Source organism: Vidua chalybeata, chromosome 6 (genome assembly GCF_026979565.1).
Source record: "Vidua chalybeata isolate OUT-0048 chromosome 6, bVidCha1 merged haplotype, whole genome shotgun sequence".
NCBI classification, from domain to species: domain Eukaryota; kingdom Metazoa; phylum Chordata; class Aves; order Passeriformes; family Viduidae; genus Vidua; species Vidua chalybeata.
This window is the reverse complement of record NC_071535.1, coordinates 57,738,903-57,754,729: the sequence shown is the minus strand read 5'-3', so window position 1 is coordinate 57,754,729 and position 15,827 is coordinate 57,738,903. Positions and strand designations below refer to the sequence as shown.

The following is a 15,827-nucleotide window of genomic DNA, read 5'->3' as shown; positions in this document are numbered from 1 at the left end:
GAAGTAGTCAGGCAAACACCTATGAGGAACAGATTGAAGTATGTTGATCTTGCCTTGGGACAAAGAGTTGGACTACTTGATCTGAAGTTCCTTCCAGCCCTATCTTTAACATTTCTTTTTTAAGTGCATCACTTGCTGTAGATAGTTCATTGTTGGCAGAGCTGCATAGTTTCTTATACTTCAGTTTTTGAGCCTTGCAAACAAGTGAAAAACAAAGTCAAAGCCACAGCAGTCAATATAAAAGGAATTGCAGTGATTACTGCCTGTGGCTCTCTGCACTCTGTCTGGAGCAGAGTCATTGCTGCTGACAGCTCCCTGCCCCTGATGTGCCAGGGCTGCATGGAGAGAAAAGCAAACTCAGCCTTTGGTCACCTTAACAGGTTCCCAGCCAAGAGACCTGGAAAGCAGCAGGCCTGGAGACTCACAAGTTATAATTTTAGATTTTTTTTTAGGGAATGAAAAAAGTGACTGTCACTAATCTTTTACAGCACCTGTGTTCATGGAAGAATACTGTTGTTTTGTGTATCAGCAATTCAAAAACTCTGCAAACTTCTTCATCATCAAGAGACTATGAATACACAGGCATGCCTGTGCTTGGTGTCTCTGGGTGAAGGACACAAAACCACCCCAAAATCACCCAGGTACAGCCTGCAGAATTGTTTCTGACCCAAAGAACAACTAACATCAGAGCACATGCTAACCCAGCACTACAGGAAGACGCTTGAAATTCAATTAAGAATGTAATTTTTCAGCACTCTAAAGACACTGTGATTTCCAAAGCTTTCTTTTTGCCTATTTCTCATCACTTTATCTGGAATGAAAGAAGAGAAACAGTATTTTGAAGCTTGCCTGGAATGGCTTTCTTCCATTTCAGAGACAGCAGAGGCTTCAGTCCTGCTTTAGACAACTTTCATACATCTGTTCCTAAGTCACATGAGTTGCCTTGCTCAGTGACCAAATATTCAACAGCAAAATTCGGCCTCTTTGATGTTTGGAAGAAATTATCAGTGTTTGAAGAACACTTCATTATCTGAGATGCCTATGGTTTTTTTGAAAGAAAGAATGCTTTGACAAAACAACACCTGTTTATGTACAGGAGAATCTGGTTCCCTCTAGTGGTTTATTATAAATTAGCAGTGGTCCAGATAAGGATATACAGACAGCAGCATATGGGAGGAAAAGAGGCTTTTTGGGGAAAGCCAAACTCCACACCATCACACAAACTGCCCAAACCTCTTTCTACCTTCTACCCCAAAATAATTTCAACCAAAAATATGGGAAGTGGTATTTTCAGTAGTAACGAGCTCTGCTGATTTCAGAAATCATTTGTCAGTTCCACATCCACAAAAGTCTCCAGCAGTTTGCTCATTCTTGCACCTCACCAGTTACTGCTTCCTCATCAGAGGCTACCTGCAGATGTCAGATGTCTAGAGATAAATGGAAGCTGCAGCATGCTTCTGTGCTGTTTCATCTCCACTAGCATGATGTAAAAATGATCTAAGAGATATATCTAAATAGTTTGAACATTAAAAAACAATCTAGTACTTTCTTGTACCATTGAATTAAGTCAACTTCCTCTTCTCATTGCAAAAGAAAACACTGAATAAACTCACGGATTTGAAACCCTTCTCTTTCCTGCCCAGGAAAACCCTCCAACTTCTTTTTGAAGGCATTTCTCATTCAATATACCAGAATGGAAGCACAACAGGACACATTCATTAACCAGCCTGGATAAAGAAGTCACACTCTTACCAGAGATATCATCCTCTTCATTCCAGCCAGGCCGATTCCCCCTTTCCTCCACTATGGTGCCTGTTTTCTTCTTCAGTAAGTACTGGCGCCCAATTGTCATCTTCCCAGCACGTTTTGCTCCCTTCACAATGCTTTTGGAGAAGGTACTGTAAATCCAAAGCAACAAAAGCATTTGGAAAGATTCATCTGATTCTGCCTGATAGCATTTACAGAGTTCTATGATGAACACGAATAAAATGGATTTAATAATTTTTCACTCAATACAATGACTATAAACTTAAAAAAAATGCTTCCTATATTAATTTTTAAACAAAAATTGTATTACTTTGAGATAAATTTGTGTCTTTTTTTTTTCTATTGGTAATGAATAAGCAGATATCATCTTTCTTTAGGTTTTTTTTATTTTGCTAGTAATGTGATAAATCTAGAAAGTTACCAAAGTAAAATCAGAAAAGATAGAAATTACCTTTAAATTTTAGGATTTCATGTCTAGCTTGGGATTTTATTTCCTGTGTCAACAGAGAATCACAGGAGCTACCACTCTGGAATAGACTAATAATGCAGCTGGTCCAGTAAAAATCAACGTGTACCAAAATTTGAAAGAGGACCCAAAACTCAAACTCTAAACTAAAAACCAGTAGTGCAAATGCACAGGGTAAAATTAATCCTGATCCACACTAGACTATAAATGGCTAGGCTACTAATTAAAAAGTAACACACAATTAATCTTTTTTCCATGTTCAGATTGAATAGCTCAAGATGCTACTTCTATTTAGTGTGTTTCAAAATGCAATAAGGTTCTCGTACAAATCCTCTGCAGCCAGAAGTTTAGATAAATAATGTAATTCCTATCCCAAAGAAACATCTGTATCCTACTAATCTATCTCTTACTCAGGAAATACAAAGAGATGCAAAAGAGCAATCACTTATTTTGACATGACCTCCACTTGTGCAGAGCTTTCAGGTTGTCCAGTGCATTTGGATAAAACAAGACAAGAATGAGGGGAAGGGGAAGGGGAGAGAAGAGAAGAGAAGGGGAGAGAAGAGAAGAGAAGGGGAGAGAAGAGAAGAGAAGGGGAGAGAAGAGAAGAGAAGGGGAGAGAAGAGAAGGGGAGAGAAGAGAAGAGGAGAGAAGAGAAGAGAAGAGAAGAGAAGAGAAGAGAAGAGAGGAGAGAAGAGAAGAGAAGAGAAGAGAAGAGAAGAGAAGAGAAGAGAAGAGAGGAGAGAAGAGAAGAGAAGAGAAGAGAAAGAGAAGAGAAGAGAAGAGAAGAGAGAGAAGAGAAGAGAAGAGAAGAGAAGAGAAGAGAGAGAAGAGAAGAGAAGAGAGAGAAGAGAAGAGAAGAGAAGAGAAGAGAAGAGAAGAGAAGAGAAGAGAAGAGAAGAGAGAGAAGAGAAGAGAAGAGAAGAGAAGGGAAGAGAAGGGAAGAGAAGGGAAGGAAGGGAAGGGAAGGGAAGGGAAGAGAAGAGAAGAGAAGAGAAGAGAAGAGAAGAGAAGAGAAGAGAAGAGAGAGAAGAGAAGAGAAGAGAAGAGAAGAGAAGAGAAGAGAAGAGAAGAGAAGAGAAGAGAAGAGAAGAAGAAGAGAAGAGAAGAGAAGAGAAGAGAAGAGAAGAGAAGAGAAGAGAAGAGAAGAGAAGAGAAGAGAAGAGAAGAGAAGAGAAGAGAAGAGAAGAGAAGAGAAGAGAAGAGAGAGAAGAGAAGAGAAGAGAAGAGAAGAGAAGAGAAGAGAAGAGAAGAGAAGAGAAGAGAAGAGAAGAGAAGAGAAGAGAAGAGAAGAGAAGAGAAGAGAAGAGAAGAGAAGAGAAGAGAAGAGAAGAGAAGAGAAGAGAAGAGAAGAGAAGAGAAGAGAAGAGAAGAGAAGAGAAGAGAGAGAAGAGAAGAGAAGAGAAGAGAAGAGAGAAGAGAAGAGAAGAGAAGAGAGAGAAGAGAGAGAAGAGAAGAGAAGAGAAGAGAAGAGAAGAGAAGAGAAGAGAAGAGAAGAGAAGAGAAGAGAAGAGAAGAGAAGAGAAGAGAAGAGAAGAGAAGAGAAGAGAGAGAAGAGAAGAGAAGAGAGAGAAGAGAAGAGAAGAGAAGAGAAGAGAAGAGAAGAGAAGAGAAGAGAAGAGAAGGGGAGAGAAGGGGAGAGAAGAGGAGAGAAGAGGAGAGAAGGGGAGAGAAGGGGAGAGAAGGGGAGAGAAGGGGAGAGAAGGGGAGAGAAGGGGAGAGAAGGGGAGAGAAGGGGAGAGAAGGGGAGAGAAGGGGAGAGAAGGGGAGAGAAGGGGAGAGAAGGGGAGAGAAGGGGAGAGAAGGGGAGAGAAGGGGAGAGAAGGGGAGAGAAGGGAGAGAGGAGGAGAGAAGAGGAGAGAAGAGAAGAGAAGAGAAGAAGAAGAGAAGAGAAGAGAAGAGAAGAGAAGAGAAGAGAAGAGAAGAGAAGAGAAGAGAAGAGAGAAGAGAAGAGAAGAGAAGAGAAGAGAAGAGAAGAGAAGAGAAGAGAGAGAAGAGAAGAGAAGAGAGAAGAGAAGAGAAGAGAAGAGAAGAGAAGAGAAGAGAAGAGAAGGAGAAGAGAGCTGTACCGGAATGAAGTGTTCTTCTCTTTCTGTTTTGGGAGAATTATCTGTGGTGCTGTTTGTCCAGCTGCAAAGGCAAAAGTGCTGAAGATGGACTGAGGGTAACGGAACTTCATCAATTGTTTCTTAAATATTTCCACCACTTCGGGACTGACTTCTTCATCAAATGCTACTTTAATTAACTGTGTATTAAAGACATGACATGTTAGAAACTGGAAAACAATCTGAGAATTTCAGAAATTGAAAGATTCTAAAGTATTGTAGCAGAATTCCCATACTTTCACAGTATTATGCCCTTCAGAAAATACAAATACAGGTACATATGTCTCATTTCTTTTGATGGCTGTTACACATTTTAAGAATTTTTTCTTTCCTTTTTTAAATTTATGTGCTAATACTAAGGTATCTTCACTAGGCAGCATCTGGAATTCTCATAAGATCAAATACAAAATATTTTGGTATATCCAAGTCGTAGTGCTGGCACTAAGACATCTACAACAGTTCAAATTCTGGTCACATGGGACAGCTTAGCTGGGAAATAGTCTGCCAGCTCTGCCCCTACACTGGGAACTGAGGTTGGTAATGCACTTCAAAGACTCAGCAAGTCAGCAATTTCAGCATTCATATGTCACAACCATTATATTTCTATGACTTAGATGTTCCAATTTTGGCCTCACCTTGCAAAGTGTAGAAAACAGCTAGTAACAAAAATGTGATAGTGAAATCTGCTCCTTAAAAAGGAAATAACCTTGTGCTATTCAACACTGATCCATCCACTTGACTAAAAATGCTTTTTGAAAGGTTCTGGGGGAAAACATCCTCCCATCCAATCATCCTCTGCTGAAAGCAAGTCAACAATTTGGGGAAAACAAATAAGAGACAGAAAATACGGAATCCATAAAAAGGCCCCAAAGAACTCTAAGAATGTGGAGAAAGCAAACAAAGAAATATCCTAGAGCTCTATTTCTGAGCGCATACCTAGACACCTTTTAAATTCCTTTGCTTGCCATCTAGGAGGTGGATTTCATCCTTGCTTTTCCAATTTCACTTGTTTTGTAAATACTTTCCAAATGACTAATGGCTCTGTTGTTCTAGGACCTCCTTGAAAGGAGCTCTTCAGTCTTTTGGGGTTACACAGATCTGAAGTTTTAAAGATACCAAACAGCAGAGCTGCACACAAACCCATCTGAAAACCATAATTAATAAACAAAGGGGAGGGGCTATTGCATCCTGTGTTGAACCCTGGCTGTTACATAGGGGCCAGGGAATAAACTGTTTGTGGATTGTTTTTGTTCTCATAACCTAATACAAAACTATGCTAAACAAAAGCAAAGATGATGTTTGACCCGAATCCAGCTCTGAAAACACTGAGCTGTGTCTGTATTTATCACATCATTGAAGCATGCTAAGTATTCTGGTAAAAAGATTGCTGGAAAATAAAAGTCCTCTCAAAAGTCCACAAGGACAACTTTTTTTTTGCTTGTTTTACTCATTTGCATTCCTAATTTTGTGCTTTTGAAGAGGATACTGAAGGATGATTAGCTAAATGATGTTCATTATTGTAAGGAATTAGTAAAATGCTGTTTTGTTATGATTTCAAATGTTGGAGTTACTGTTCTCAGTGAAAATACCCTTCTGCAGTCAGTCAACCCAGCAAAGTATTTTGTATCTTAAGCACTGCAGTCTACTTTCAGTCCATGATACAGAATTCTTTGCTTGTAGCTTTTTATCTCTCAGAGTTTGACCACAGTTAAGATCAAAACCAAGAAGAAAAACTCAGGAAAGACTTCAGGATTCCTAATTTCTACAAGTCCATCCTTATCAATTGCCCTGTAATACACACTTCTGTTGAACACACTGATGGGGATCCTACAGAAAATTTCAGGATCTGTGCCTGTCAGATAGAGGCTCATTGATTCTACCCTAAAGATTCCTGCAAGTGGAGCTTCCATGTGCAACATGCCATGACTTTCTGCCATGGATTTTAACAGAAAGCTGGTGAAGTGACAAACCTTGAGAAGAAAGCAACACTCAGAGCTTTTCCATATTGATTCCATGTAGCTGGAGGAGTGAGGAAGCAGGTTCTCACTAGCCTCTACTTACATGCAGGGATTCTGGACCAAAACCAGCCCTTTTCTGGTTCCAAAACAGGTGAGGAAAGCAGTGAAAGAAATCCAATGTGAAAATAGCAACCCTCTGTAAATATCAAGAGGGCCAAGAAATGCCAGGGTTTCTAGGAGTTCTGCCTTCTCTGTTGACCTTACAGGGCAGAGAACCGGACTCCTCACAAATACCAGGGCAAAGTGCTGCTCGTAAATATTTTGAGCTGCCTGTAGCCACATAAATTTTCACAAGCCTTCCTTTTACCTGAAAAGTGGCTGAACTGATCTGCAGCCCTTCCTGCATGCTCTGCTGCAGCTGGTTCTGGATACTGATCTTCTTCTCCTTGGTCATGGAGGCGATAGGAAAGCTCCGGATCACGGTCTGCTCCCCGACTGAGGATACAACACACAGACACTTGTTAGATCACACATCCAGGCCTCTGCTCACACTGTCACTGGAATAAACAAGAGTGGATAAGTACAAAGCAACATGAACATGATGGCACAGGGTTAATTTCAGGCAAAATACCTGAAAAGTTGGCAAATTATTAAAGCGTAATTTGTAATGGGAATTTCTACTCTATTTCAGCTGTGATGATTAGAAAAACATTGTCCTTCCTTCTGAGTCTTTCTACATAATGGAAATGCACCTCCAAAACCTAGGTTGGTAGGGGGTAAAGAAACAATTTCAAGTTTATTCAGATTTCATAATGCAACATGTAAACAGAAATCATACACTTTGATATCTTTACATATGACCATGAACTTTCCACTATAACTTTATACTTCTGAATGACAATCTGCTTAGAAATAGTACGTGTTAAATCATGAAAAAATATCATTCAGAGGAACTGACATATTAAGAAAATATTTCCAAGCAATAATTTTAGGTATAATACCAAGTCATTAATATTTTTCCTTTCACTTGCTTCCAGTGTCTGAAAAAAACCTGTTTGATGATGTTGATGCTTAAATAGGTGGACAGGTCAGCTCAAAATCCTGCCTATCTGAAGGACCATAATTACCACTGGATTTTCTTACCCAGCTGATCATGAGGAGTGCCTTTAAATATAATCCTGTAAGTAGTAAGGAACAAAGCTCCTTCAGCAGGGAGGATATGAGGACCTCCAAGCAGTCCTCCTGTGGCTTCCTCTCTGCCATCAGGATCCAGCAGCACACGGAGACCTTCACAAACAAATTCTTCTCCTGGCAGTAAAGTTGGCCGTAGAATTTTGGGCTGATGCAAATAAATGGAAAAGAAAGTGTAAATCAGTGTTATACCTCAGGCTACGAATAATATTTGGTTTTAAAAGTTTAAAAACAAAACTGCTATGACACTTAGTCCAAATAAGGGAGATGGAGTTTGGACTCAAGGAAGAGAAATGGGTCACAAAAAGCAGTGGGCATGCAACAGCTTGTTTATGATCAGAAGTCTGGCTCTACTAGTTTCATATTTCATGAGACCAAAGCCAAGCACTTTATTTATTACTAATGGAAATTTTCTTTTAACATTTTGATATTTCCTCATAACATTATGAGAGGAAAAAGAAAGATGACTAGATTTAATGATTCTAATACTTGTAAAGAATACAAATATGTTTCATAACACTTGCCTTCTGTATCGGTGGAAGCCTCCTACTCTCACGATGGACAGCCTCCAGAGTCTCTATGTGCATTGCTACAATGCCTGGAAAGCAGGAACACCAAAAATGAAGTCTCACACAATAGGAAAAGAGAAAGCTGCCCTGTAATTAAAACTCTGATAATTCTGAAATTCTCAAATTTTGACACATTATCTGACATTCAACAGCAATTACAGTCTGGAAAGGAAATCTAACACTCTAACTTATCTAAAGGTAACTCAAATTAGAAAGTGCATTTGTTTAATTAGGAAAATAAAAAATAAAGACTATAAAGCACCTCTTGGTGACAATTCCTACCTGGTATCATGCAGTGCAGACCCTTGATGTGATCCTGTGTGACCCCACTTTCTGTGCAAACCTTGTCAATAAATCTGGTGATGAAGCGCACGACTGCATTTGCAACATCGTTGTTCTCTGAGTCCTCAAACCCACTCTCAGTGTCATAACTCTCTGCAACACTGCCTGCAATGCTAAAGGCAGAAATAAAAGCAGTAACAAGTGTGAACAATTCAGCTGGTGATGCACATGTGACACTTGAACAGACACTGACAAGCTGTAGTGTGCTTTTTTTTCTAGTTACAATTTGCAAACCTTGCTAAAAGCATATGGTGGTACCACAATTACATTGTACTTTCATTGCCAAAACTTCATGAATGATGACATAGGACAATTTTCTCTCCATGAGTCCAGCATAGATAGGCCCAGAAGAGAAAAAAAACAGCTTTTTGGAAGTGAGCTCTCTCTTCTTTTCATAAAGTATTTGCAACCCATGGTAAGCAAATATCCGGTTATATAGAGAAAATTATTAATTGTATATTTAGGTTGCAGAGCAAAGCAATCAAAAGCTAAAAAGATCATAAGGAAAATTTTTTGTGCATTAAGTAAGCAAGCAAGTCAGTGGGAGATGTACTCTGAATGTCTAAAAATGACTCCCATAATAAGATTAGGGGCCAAATTCATAGATTGCAACATACACCACAAGCAGTCTACTGAGCACATCCTAATGCCTGAGATTAGAGGTGTGTAGTCAGCAGAAATTAGTAACTCCATGGGGAGTTTCATCCTGATAAGTCTTTTACTTGATGCCAATGTACTCACAGAATGTTCTATAATTTTATCAAGTGAGAATTTGCACGGAGAGGTGATAATGAAGACAATAAACAAACAGGGAGGAAGGCTTGTTATGAAATGTCCTGGATTTGCATGCTAGGGAATGAATGGAACTGGTGTTATACTCCTACTGCTTCCTTAGTAATTTAACCTTTGCCATTGTGGTTTAGCCCTCTTGCTTTTTGTGACCTCAGTGCCTTTCCTCCTTTGCAGCTGTTGCACAGAAATGATGATTTTATAGATGCTATACAAATGCTTTCTTGATTTTAGGTTCATACAGTGGTTTTTTCAAGTTATATAAAAACAGAGTGGGTTTGAGGCTGCTGTTTCTTTCTCACCAAACCCCATGTTTGTCTCCAACATCTGCATTAACAGATTAAAAATTCTTACTGGGACAATACAATGTTCCTTTAAATGGAAGCACTCCAGACAAAATTCTGTTATTTGAGAGGAATCATGTTAGACTTCTACTCAACTACTGAACTTGAAAGGAAGTGAAGATGCTGAAACAACCTGGTATTTAGAGTACAGCCATTGTGCAAGCCATGTCCCATCCTGCTGGGTGAGCCCTGGCCTTGGGTACCCACCTGTTTGTGACAATGCTGTTGCTTCCACTCTCCCAGTCCCCAGTGGCTGATGTTCTCAGCAGCTTGTTCTTACTTGTATCCAGTGGTACCAGCAGGTAGACCATGAGGTTGGCAAAATGAATGGCCTGGCTGAAAACTGTGCTTTCCTCATTCTGGACCAGCTCCTGCTGTGTCTGTTTATTAAGGGTTGGCCATAACCTCAGCTGCTCAGCAGCCAGGTCCATTGCTGTCTTCTCCTGGTCTGCAGGAGTCTTCTCCTAGAAGACACAGAGAAAGAAATATAAAGACAAAGAAGAAAAGATAAAGCTACAATTTAAAAAAACCAATGCTTAGCCAAAGCTTTATTTATTAAATTGCTAATTAAACTTCTTCAGGTATTTAAATTATATATTCATTTAAAAAGAAAGAGCAAATAACTACCCTCAACAAGGTTTAAGGAGAGTTATGATTATGGGAACTGAGGTTTGAGAGCAGTTTACTGAAATGCATCAGTAGCACAACATGGGCATATATAACATCATTGCTTTTAAGGCCTTTTTTTATGCCATCCAATCTTCCACATTTCTTCAGAGTGGTTTATTGATTTTATCTGATTTTAACACAGCTGCTTTCCTTAGCTTACCCACTTAGCTCAAAGAAGAACAAGCATAAATCAGATTGAGAAATAACATGCAGCTCATGGCTTGATGCTGGCAATATTCTCCAAATTCCTAGGATGCTCAGGTGAGGGAAGCTTTTGTATAAATAGCTTCCAGATCAGCTGAAACATTCATGTTTTTATATGCTGGAGTCCAATTCTAGCATTACCTTAGTCAAACTAGGTAGATGGCACACAGTCAAAGTAGAACAAAGGAATCTGGGAGCTAATATTAGTGACCTAAAGCCTGATGTTAAATTAATGAATGACTAGGTATCTTGCCAGTGCTTTTTCCACACTAAATTGAGCTAACATCAAATGATAATGCTTTGCAGATAAATGTAAATTTCTATTATTTCTCATGTTATTGTATACTGTGTAATACAGGAGAAAATGAAAAGAAAAACATATAAAATTGGAAAAACCATAACTTAACTCTCTGTAACCTAGGAAACAATTAAGATGTGAATAAAAATGTTACTTTAATATTTTAATAGAGTCTCCTACCTTTTGTTTCAACTGCACTGCATGGTTGTCATCTTTGGCTGTAAGGTAGAGGGAGCGAACTTGATTTTGCACGTTGCTATAGAAGGTTGTTTCCCAAAACTGTTGGTTAGTCCAGATAGGATGATCTTGTACACAGGTGTAAGCAAACTGACTAACCCCAGGTGCTAATTTCTGAAAGCAAAAAATGTGCAAAGTTGACCAATCAGTCCTATTATTCAATTTTTTTAAAGGCTATGACTTCAGAACTGACACACATATATGTGTATATATAATCAGGAGTACAGGCTGAAATATGAAATATAGCAACTTTTGTACTGCAATATAGGCTAGAGAAATTATCTCCAGTTTTGTGTCATTCAAGAAATTAACACACAGGGAGGTTGTATACAAGTCTAATGCCAGTGCAAGGCATGGTTTTCTTGATTCAGAGTAGAAAAATGAGGACTGAGGTAAGAATTTTGTGATAACAGTACAGAACACATTTGTAATATAAAACATCTTCCTTGCCAAAAACCCACAGTTTTTCTAATAACCTAGTTGTACAACATAGAAATCAGTATTCAAACAGATGAAAATTATTTCTCATTTTATTTAGAACTGTAGTAATGAAATTTAAATAATAGTATCAGCTGAGTCCTTCTGATAATCTGCATTTGTTGCAACAGCAGAAGATTAGATAAATTGTTATCTTCAGTGTTATTTACTGAACTGAATGACCCAAATCCAGTTCCTGAAAGAGTGCTAATTTGAGTATGTTCTTTGAAGTCACAAGGGTCTGGATCACTGTAAAGTCTCAAACAAACCCAGAATTGTTACAGCATTAGTCATTATGAATGAACCATTTTTTTTCAAGTACATCTATTTATTTAGATTGCACTAATCTCCCAGGGAGTTGTTTAATATTCTTGATAACCACATACAAAGAAACGAAATTTATTTCAATGGCCCAAATAATGAAATCTTTTATCATCTGTTCTTACTGTTTGAAAAAATAAGGCCACAAAACAATGTGTTGTATACTGCATATAGCAAAGAAGCAGGTCATCTAAATTTGTGCTTATGATTATTTCTGCAGCAGAACTGAAGAATAAAGTACATTACTGGGTGCCTCATCTAATGCCTGTCACTCACAATACTACCCATACCTGAAACACACAGTGTCCAGAACTTAGATTTTACTGTAGTGATTATGTTCTGAACCACTTTCCTGGAGAGCATGAATATTGCTCCATTTAATATTTGTAACTGTAGAATTGTAGAGAACAGCCAGTACTTATAATATTTCCCTAGCTGGCACCTGGGCATTCAAATGGAAGGGTAAGAAATTACAACCAAAACTTTTGCAGTCTGGTTTAAAGATTTCCAGTTTTGCAATTCTTCAAACCGTGTTTTCCTCACTAAGTTCCTCCAAGTACAGCATGAACTGAAAGTCCTGATCATGTGCCATGTACTTATTCACTATCAAAGGTTCTTGAAAATTCTGTATCTGAGGAAACTCTATGTGACATGCTAATAGAATTTACCCAATTGAAGTGCCTTCTTGTGCTTAGCCTTCCAAAAGTGAGCAGTATAATTTTGATTTGATCATGCAGAATTTCATCGGAATTTCATCGGAATTTCTTGGTAACCTACTAAAGAAATCTACATCTACTCAAATAATGTTCAATGTGACTTTGTTTATTCAGTACAGGCAGAGAGAAGATATCTGGTTTGTTTAACAGATGCCCAAGTTTCAGTTGTGGCACAGCTTATGGCAGATGACAGGAAATGATAACTGATCTCCCACGCCTGATCCAGCTGTTAAATCACAGAACAGGTCAGCACAAACAGTGTCATACTCATCTTTGTAGGGACTGCTGGATATTCCCTTGAAAAAACCTAATCATACACAAGACACACCACAGGGCCCACAAACTGATCTGGCCCAATCATTGACCTACCTCAAAATCCAGATGCACAAAACCTGTGTTACAGAGGAATACGGATGCTGGGTAAATCATGGAATAAAAATATGGACAACATAGCTTGAAAGCAAAGGTTAGTGCTAAAGCCATATCATGACTTTTACTTTGATTTATTATTTGTTTTTTCACTGGGACTCAATTCCCAGTCACAACATATCTGCAAAAAAAGGGAGTATGAATATCAAGAAGAGGGGGAAGGTAAAAGGGGAAAGGAAAGTAAAAGGGGAAGGAAAAACAAAAGGAGAAAAGAAATAAAAAGTCTGCTCAAGCCTAGCTAGTTGGTAGGGTTAATTCACATCAATTTGTGCAGTAAATGCACACAAAGGAATGAATTGACTACCAACCTCTTCAGTTGCCTTTGATAATTCAACCCACATCAGGTAATTGGGTAAACTGGGTAGAAAAGGGGTGATCTTTGACACAAGCTCAAAACAAAGTTTAAGCTCCTAACCGTGGGTCTAAAGAAATAAAAATGAGATAAATGATTTTCACATGGGGACAAACATGACAGGAAAGCTGAGGGGCTTTTAGATGCTCTTCCTGTGCTCATAATTTAAAACCACGAACAGCCATGTACAAAACATAATTTTTAAACAATGGAGATTTATGTTCACATATAACGACGTAAATCAACACTGACAATAACTCCTAGACCAAATAGAAAAACTTTGTTTACAAAAGCATGAAAGAAAACACATCAAAAAAAGCTCAGTGATCATAAATATTATCCTTCTCATCACCTGCATGTGATGAAACAAATGGCAAAACCTGACAGTGGCCAGAGCACAGAATCAAAATCAGGACTTGCAGTTCCTGGCTCTGCCAGTTATTTTGGGCAAAATCACTTTGGATTCTCTGCTTGTTTGGGTTAGTTTGTTTGTAAAAAAAACAGTAGCAATACCAACCTCAAGAAGCACCACTGTTGTTCCTGTGCAGCCTAAACCCATGGACTAAAAATACTCTTGGTACAAACATAAGCATTCCATGAAGTTTGCAGTGTCTATATTCTCTATGCTGAGAGCGCTTAGTCAGCCCATTTCCCTAGAATGGAAACTCACCTAACACATCAAAAGGGCCCCAATGTTTACTGCTGCACTCAAAAGAATTTGCTCAGAATTTATCCAGTTTAAGTAGAACAGCAGTTTGGTGTTTTCCATCAAGAAATACTACATATATAAAACGTATCTTCACCTAGCTCTCCACAGGACAGCTAAACTACACTGATATTTGTGCTTTCTCTCTATCCCAGTAACTCACTCCTGCCAGACAGAATGAATGCAGGAGGCAGCAGAAGAATTTCCTACTTACAAGGGAGGATTTAGGGACTGACAGCTTAAACGAGAGCCCAGAAGAAAATAATAAAAGTAGTTCTGAACTGATGAAGTCCTTATTCTAAAGCTGTCAATATGACAGAAAGAGCATTGAGGTGCAAATTGTAACAACCAACAGAAAATCAGTTAACTTCTGCAAAGGACACCGAGTCCTTTAAACAGATTAATGAAACTTAAGAACCCCTGAACACTCCTTTCCCAAATTCCCTATGAAACAGACCTTAATGCTATCAAAATAATTAATTACATACTACAGTTTGTGAGAACACAAGGTAGGTTTGGGACTTGCTATGTAAGACTATACAGGCAACTTCCTGAATTCAGGAATTATCTTGCCATTATTTCCACTTTACTGAGAGGTACTGAATAACACCTGCCTAGATTTTTTTCCCTGTTTCCCTGCACTGGATACTCCTGATTGTGAAAATTGTATCTGCAGCTCAGTAAGAAATATGCACCAGTTCCAAGACTCCCAAACTTGCTGTGGGGTCCAGGTCCTCAAAGAATGTCTCTGTAACATTGAATTATCTAGATTGCTTGTTACTGATAAAGAAAAGCATGTGCTGTGCTGGTCACTCAGCAGTTACTACCCTTTACACCACAAAAGCTTAAAGAAGGAAGTTTGTTATAGCAAAGCAGAGGATCCAGCTGTTGATTGTGAAGTTGAAAAGTGATTTTCAAACCAAAAAGAATAAAACCCAAAGTATGAATACACCTAACTGCTGTTTCCTCACAAGATTTTGCTGCATGTCTCTCAGTTATAGAAATGAAGGGGCAAACTCAACAGTGCATTGTCTTTTAGAGAAAGCCAGTTTACTTCAGAAATAAAGTGTATTTCTGTCTCCAACTGACAGCCTGAGTGATTGGTTTGGATATATATGCTCAGAAAATGAGGCAGAACAAGTGAGAAGCAGGGTGCTGCTGAACATAAAGAGTAGCTTCCTGCTCAGCTCCTCCAGGAATCACTGGCTGTGGGTCATCATCTGACCTCTGCGAGGAAGCTACTGCAGCACCTTTGCATGCCAAAGCTCCTCCTCTCCTCTACTGGTTACAGTTATCCCTGGAATGTGCAAGTGCAGGCGTAGAGCTCATCAGGACACAGTGGCACTGCCAATTTAAAGAGCTGCTCCCTGTCCCTGTCCCTGCTTAGATAAACATCCAGTCAGTCAGCACCTATTGACACCTAAGCAGGTAGCAGTTACTGCAGCCACCCCTGGCCAAGTGATGCCAACCAAATTCTGCACATAAACACGTTCTACCAGCCAGTCCTGCAGTCACATCCATGCTGTGCCCACACAGATCCTGCTAAACCCCAAAAGACTTCAAAGTCGTCCCCCAGGATCAACCCTCACTGACTGACCAGCAGGACAGAGCTTTATCTACATCCCAGCTGCAGATAACACTGCGGTGTGTGCACGTAGCACAGAACCACAGGATGCCCTGTCTTGGGAGGCACCTTGAAGATCACCCAGCTCCAGCACCCTGCCTGAGCAGGGACGCCTCCACTGTGCCAGGTGGCTCAGAGCCCCATCCAACCTGGCCTGGAACACTTCCAGGGATGGGGCAGCCTTCCCTCACATCTCATCACCCTTGCAATAAACAATTTATTCTTATTTTCTATTTAAAATCTACCCTCTTTCACTTTAAAGC

General features: G+C 39.2%; 1 protein-coding gene across 5 annotated transcripts in view; it reads right to left on the bottom strand.

Moving 5' to 3' along the window:
* The window catches only part of SBF2 (SET binding factor 2), a 233,612-nt gene that overhangs the window by 39,703 nt on the left and 178,082 nt on the right, over positions 1-15,827 (bottom strand). For all 5 annotated transcript variants that reach the window (XM_053946078.1, XM_053946073.1, XM_053946076.1 and 2 more), the window contains exons 18-25: positions 10,883-11,053; positions 9,739-9,995; positions 8,339-8,511; positions 8,012-8,085; positions 7,440-7,635; positions 6,664-6,791; positions 4,303-4,478; positions 1,753-1,898 (exon numbers count right to left, since the gene is read on the bottom strand). In XM_053946078.1, the coding sequence (XP_053802053.1) occupies positions 1,753-1,898; positions 4,303-4,478; positions 6,664-6,791; positions 7,440-7,635; positions 8,012-8,085; positions 8,339-8,511; positions 9,739-9,995; positions 10,883-11,053 (1,321 nt within the window). The remainder of the gene's footprint in view (positions 1-1,752; positions 1,899-4,302; positions 4,479-6,663; positions 6,792-7,439; positions 7,636-8,011; positions 8,086-8,338; positions 8,512-9,738; positions 9,996-10,882; positions 11,054-15,827) is intronic.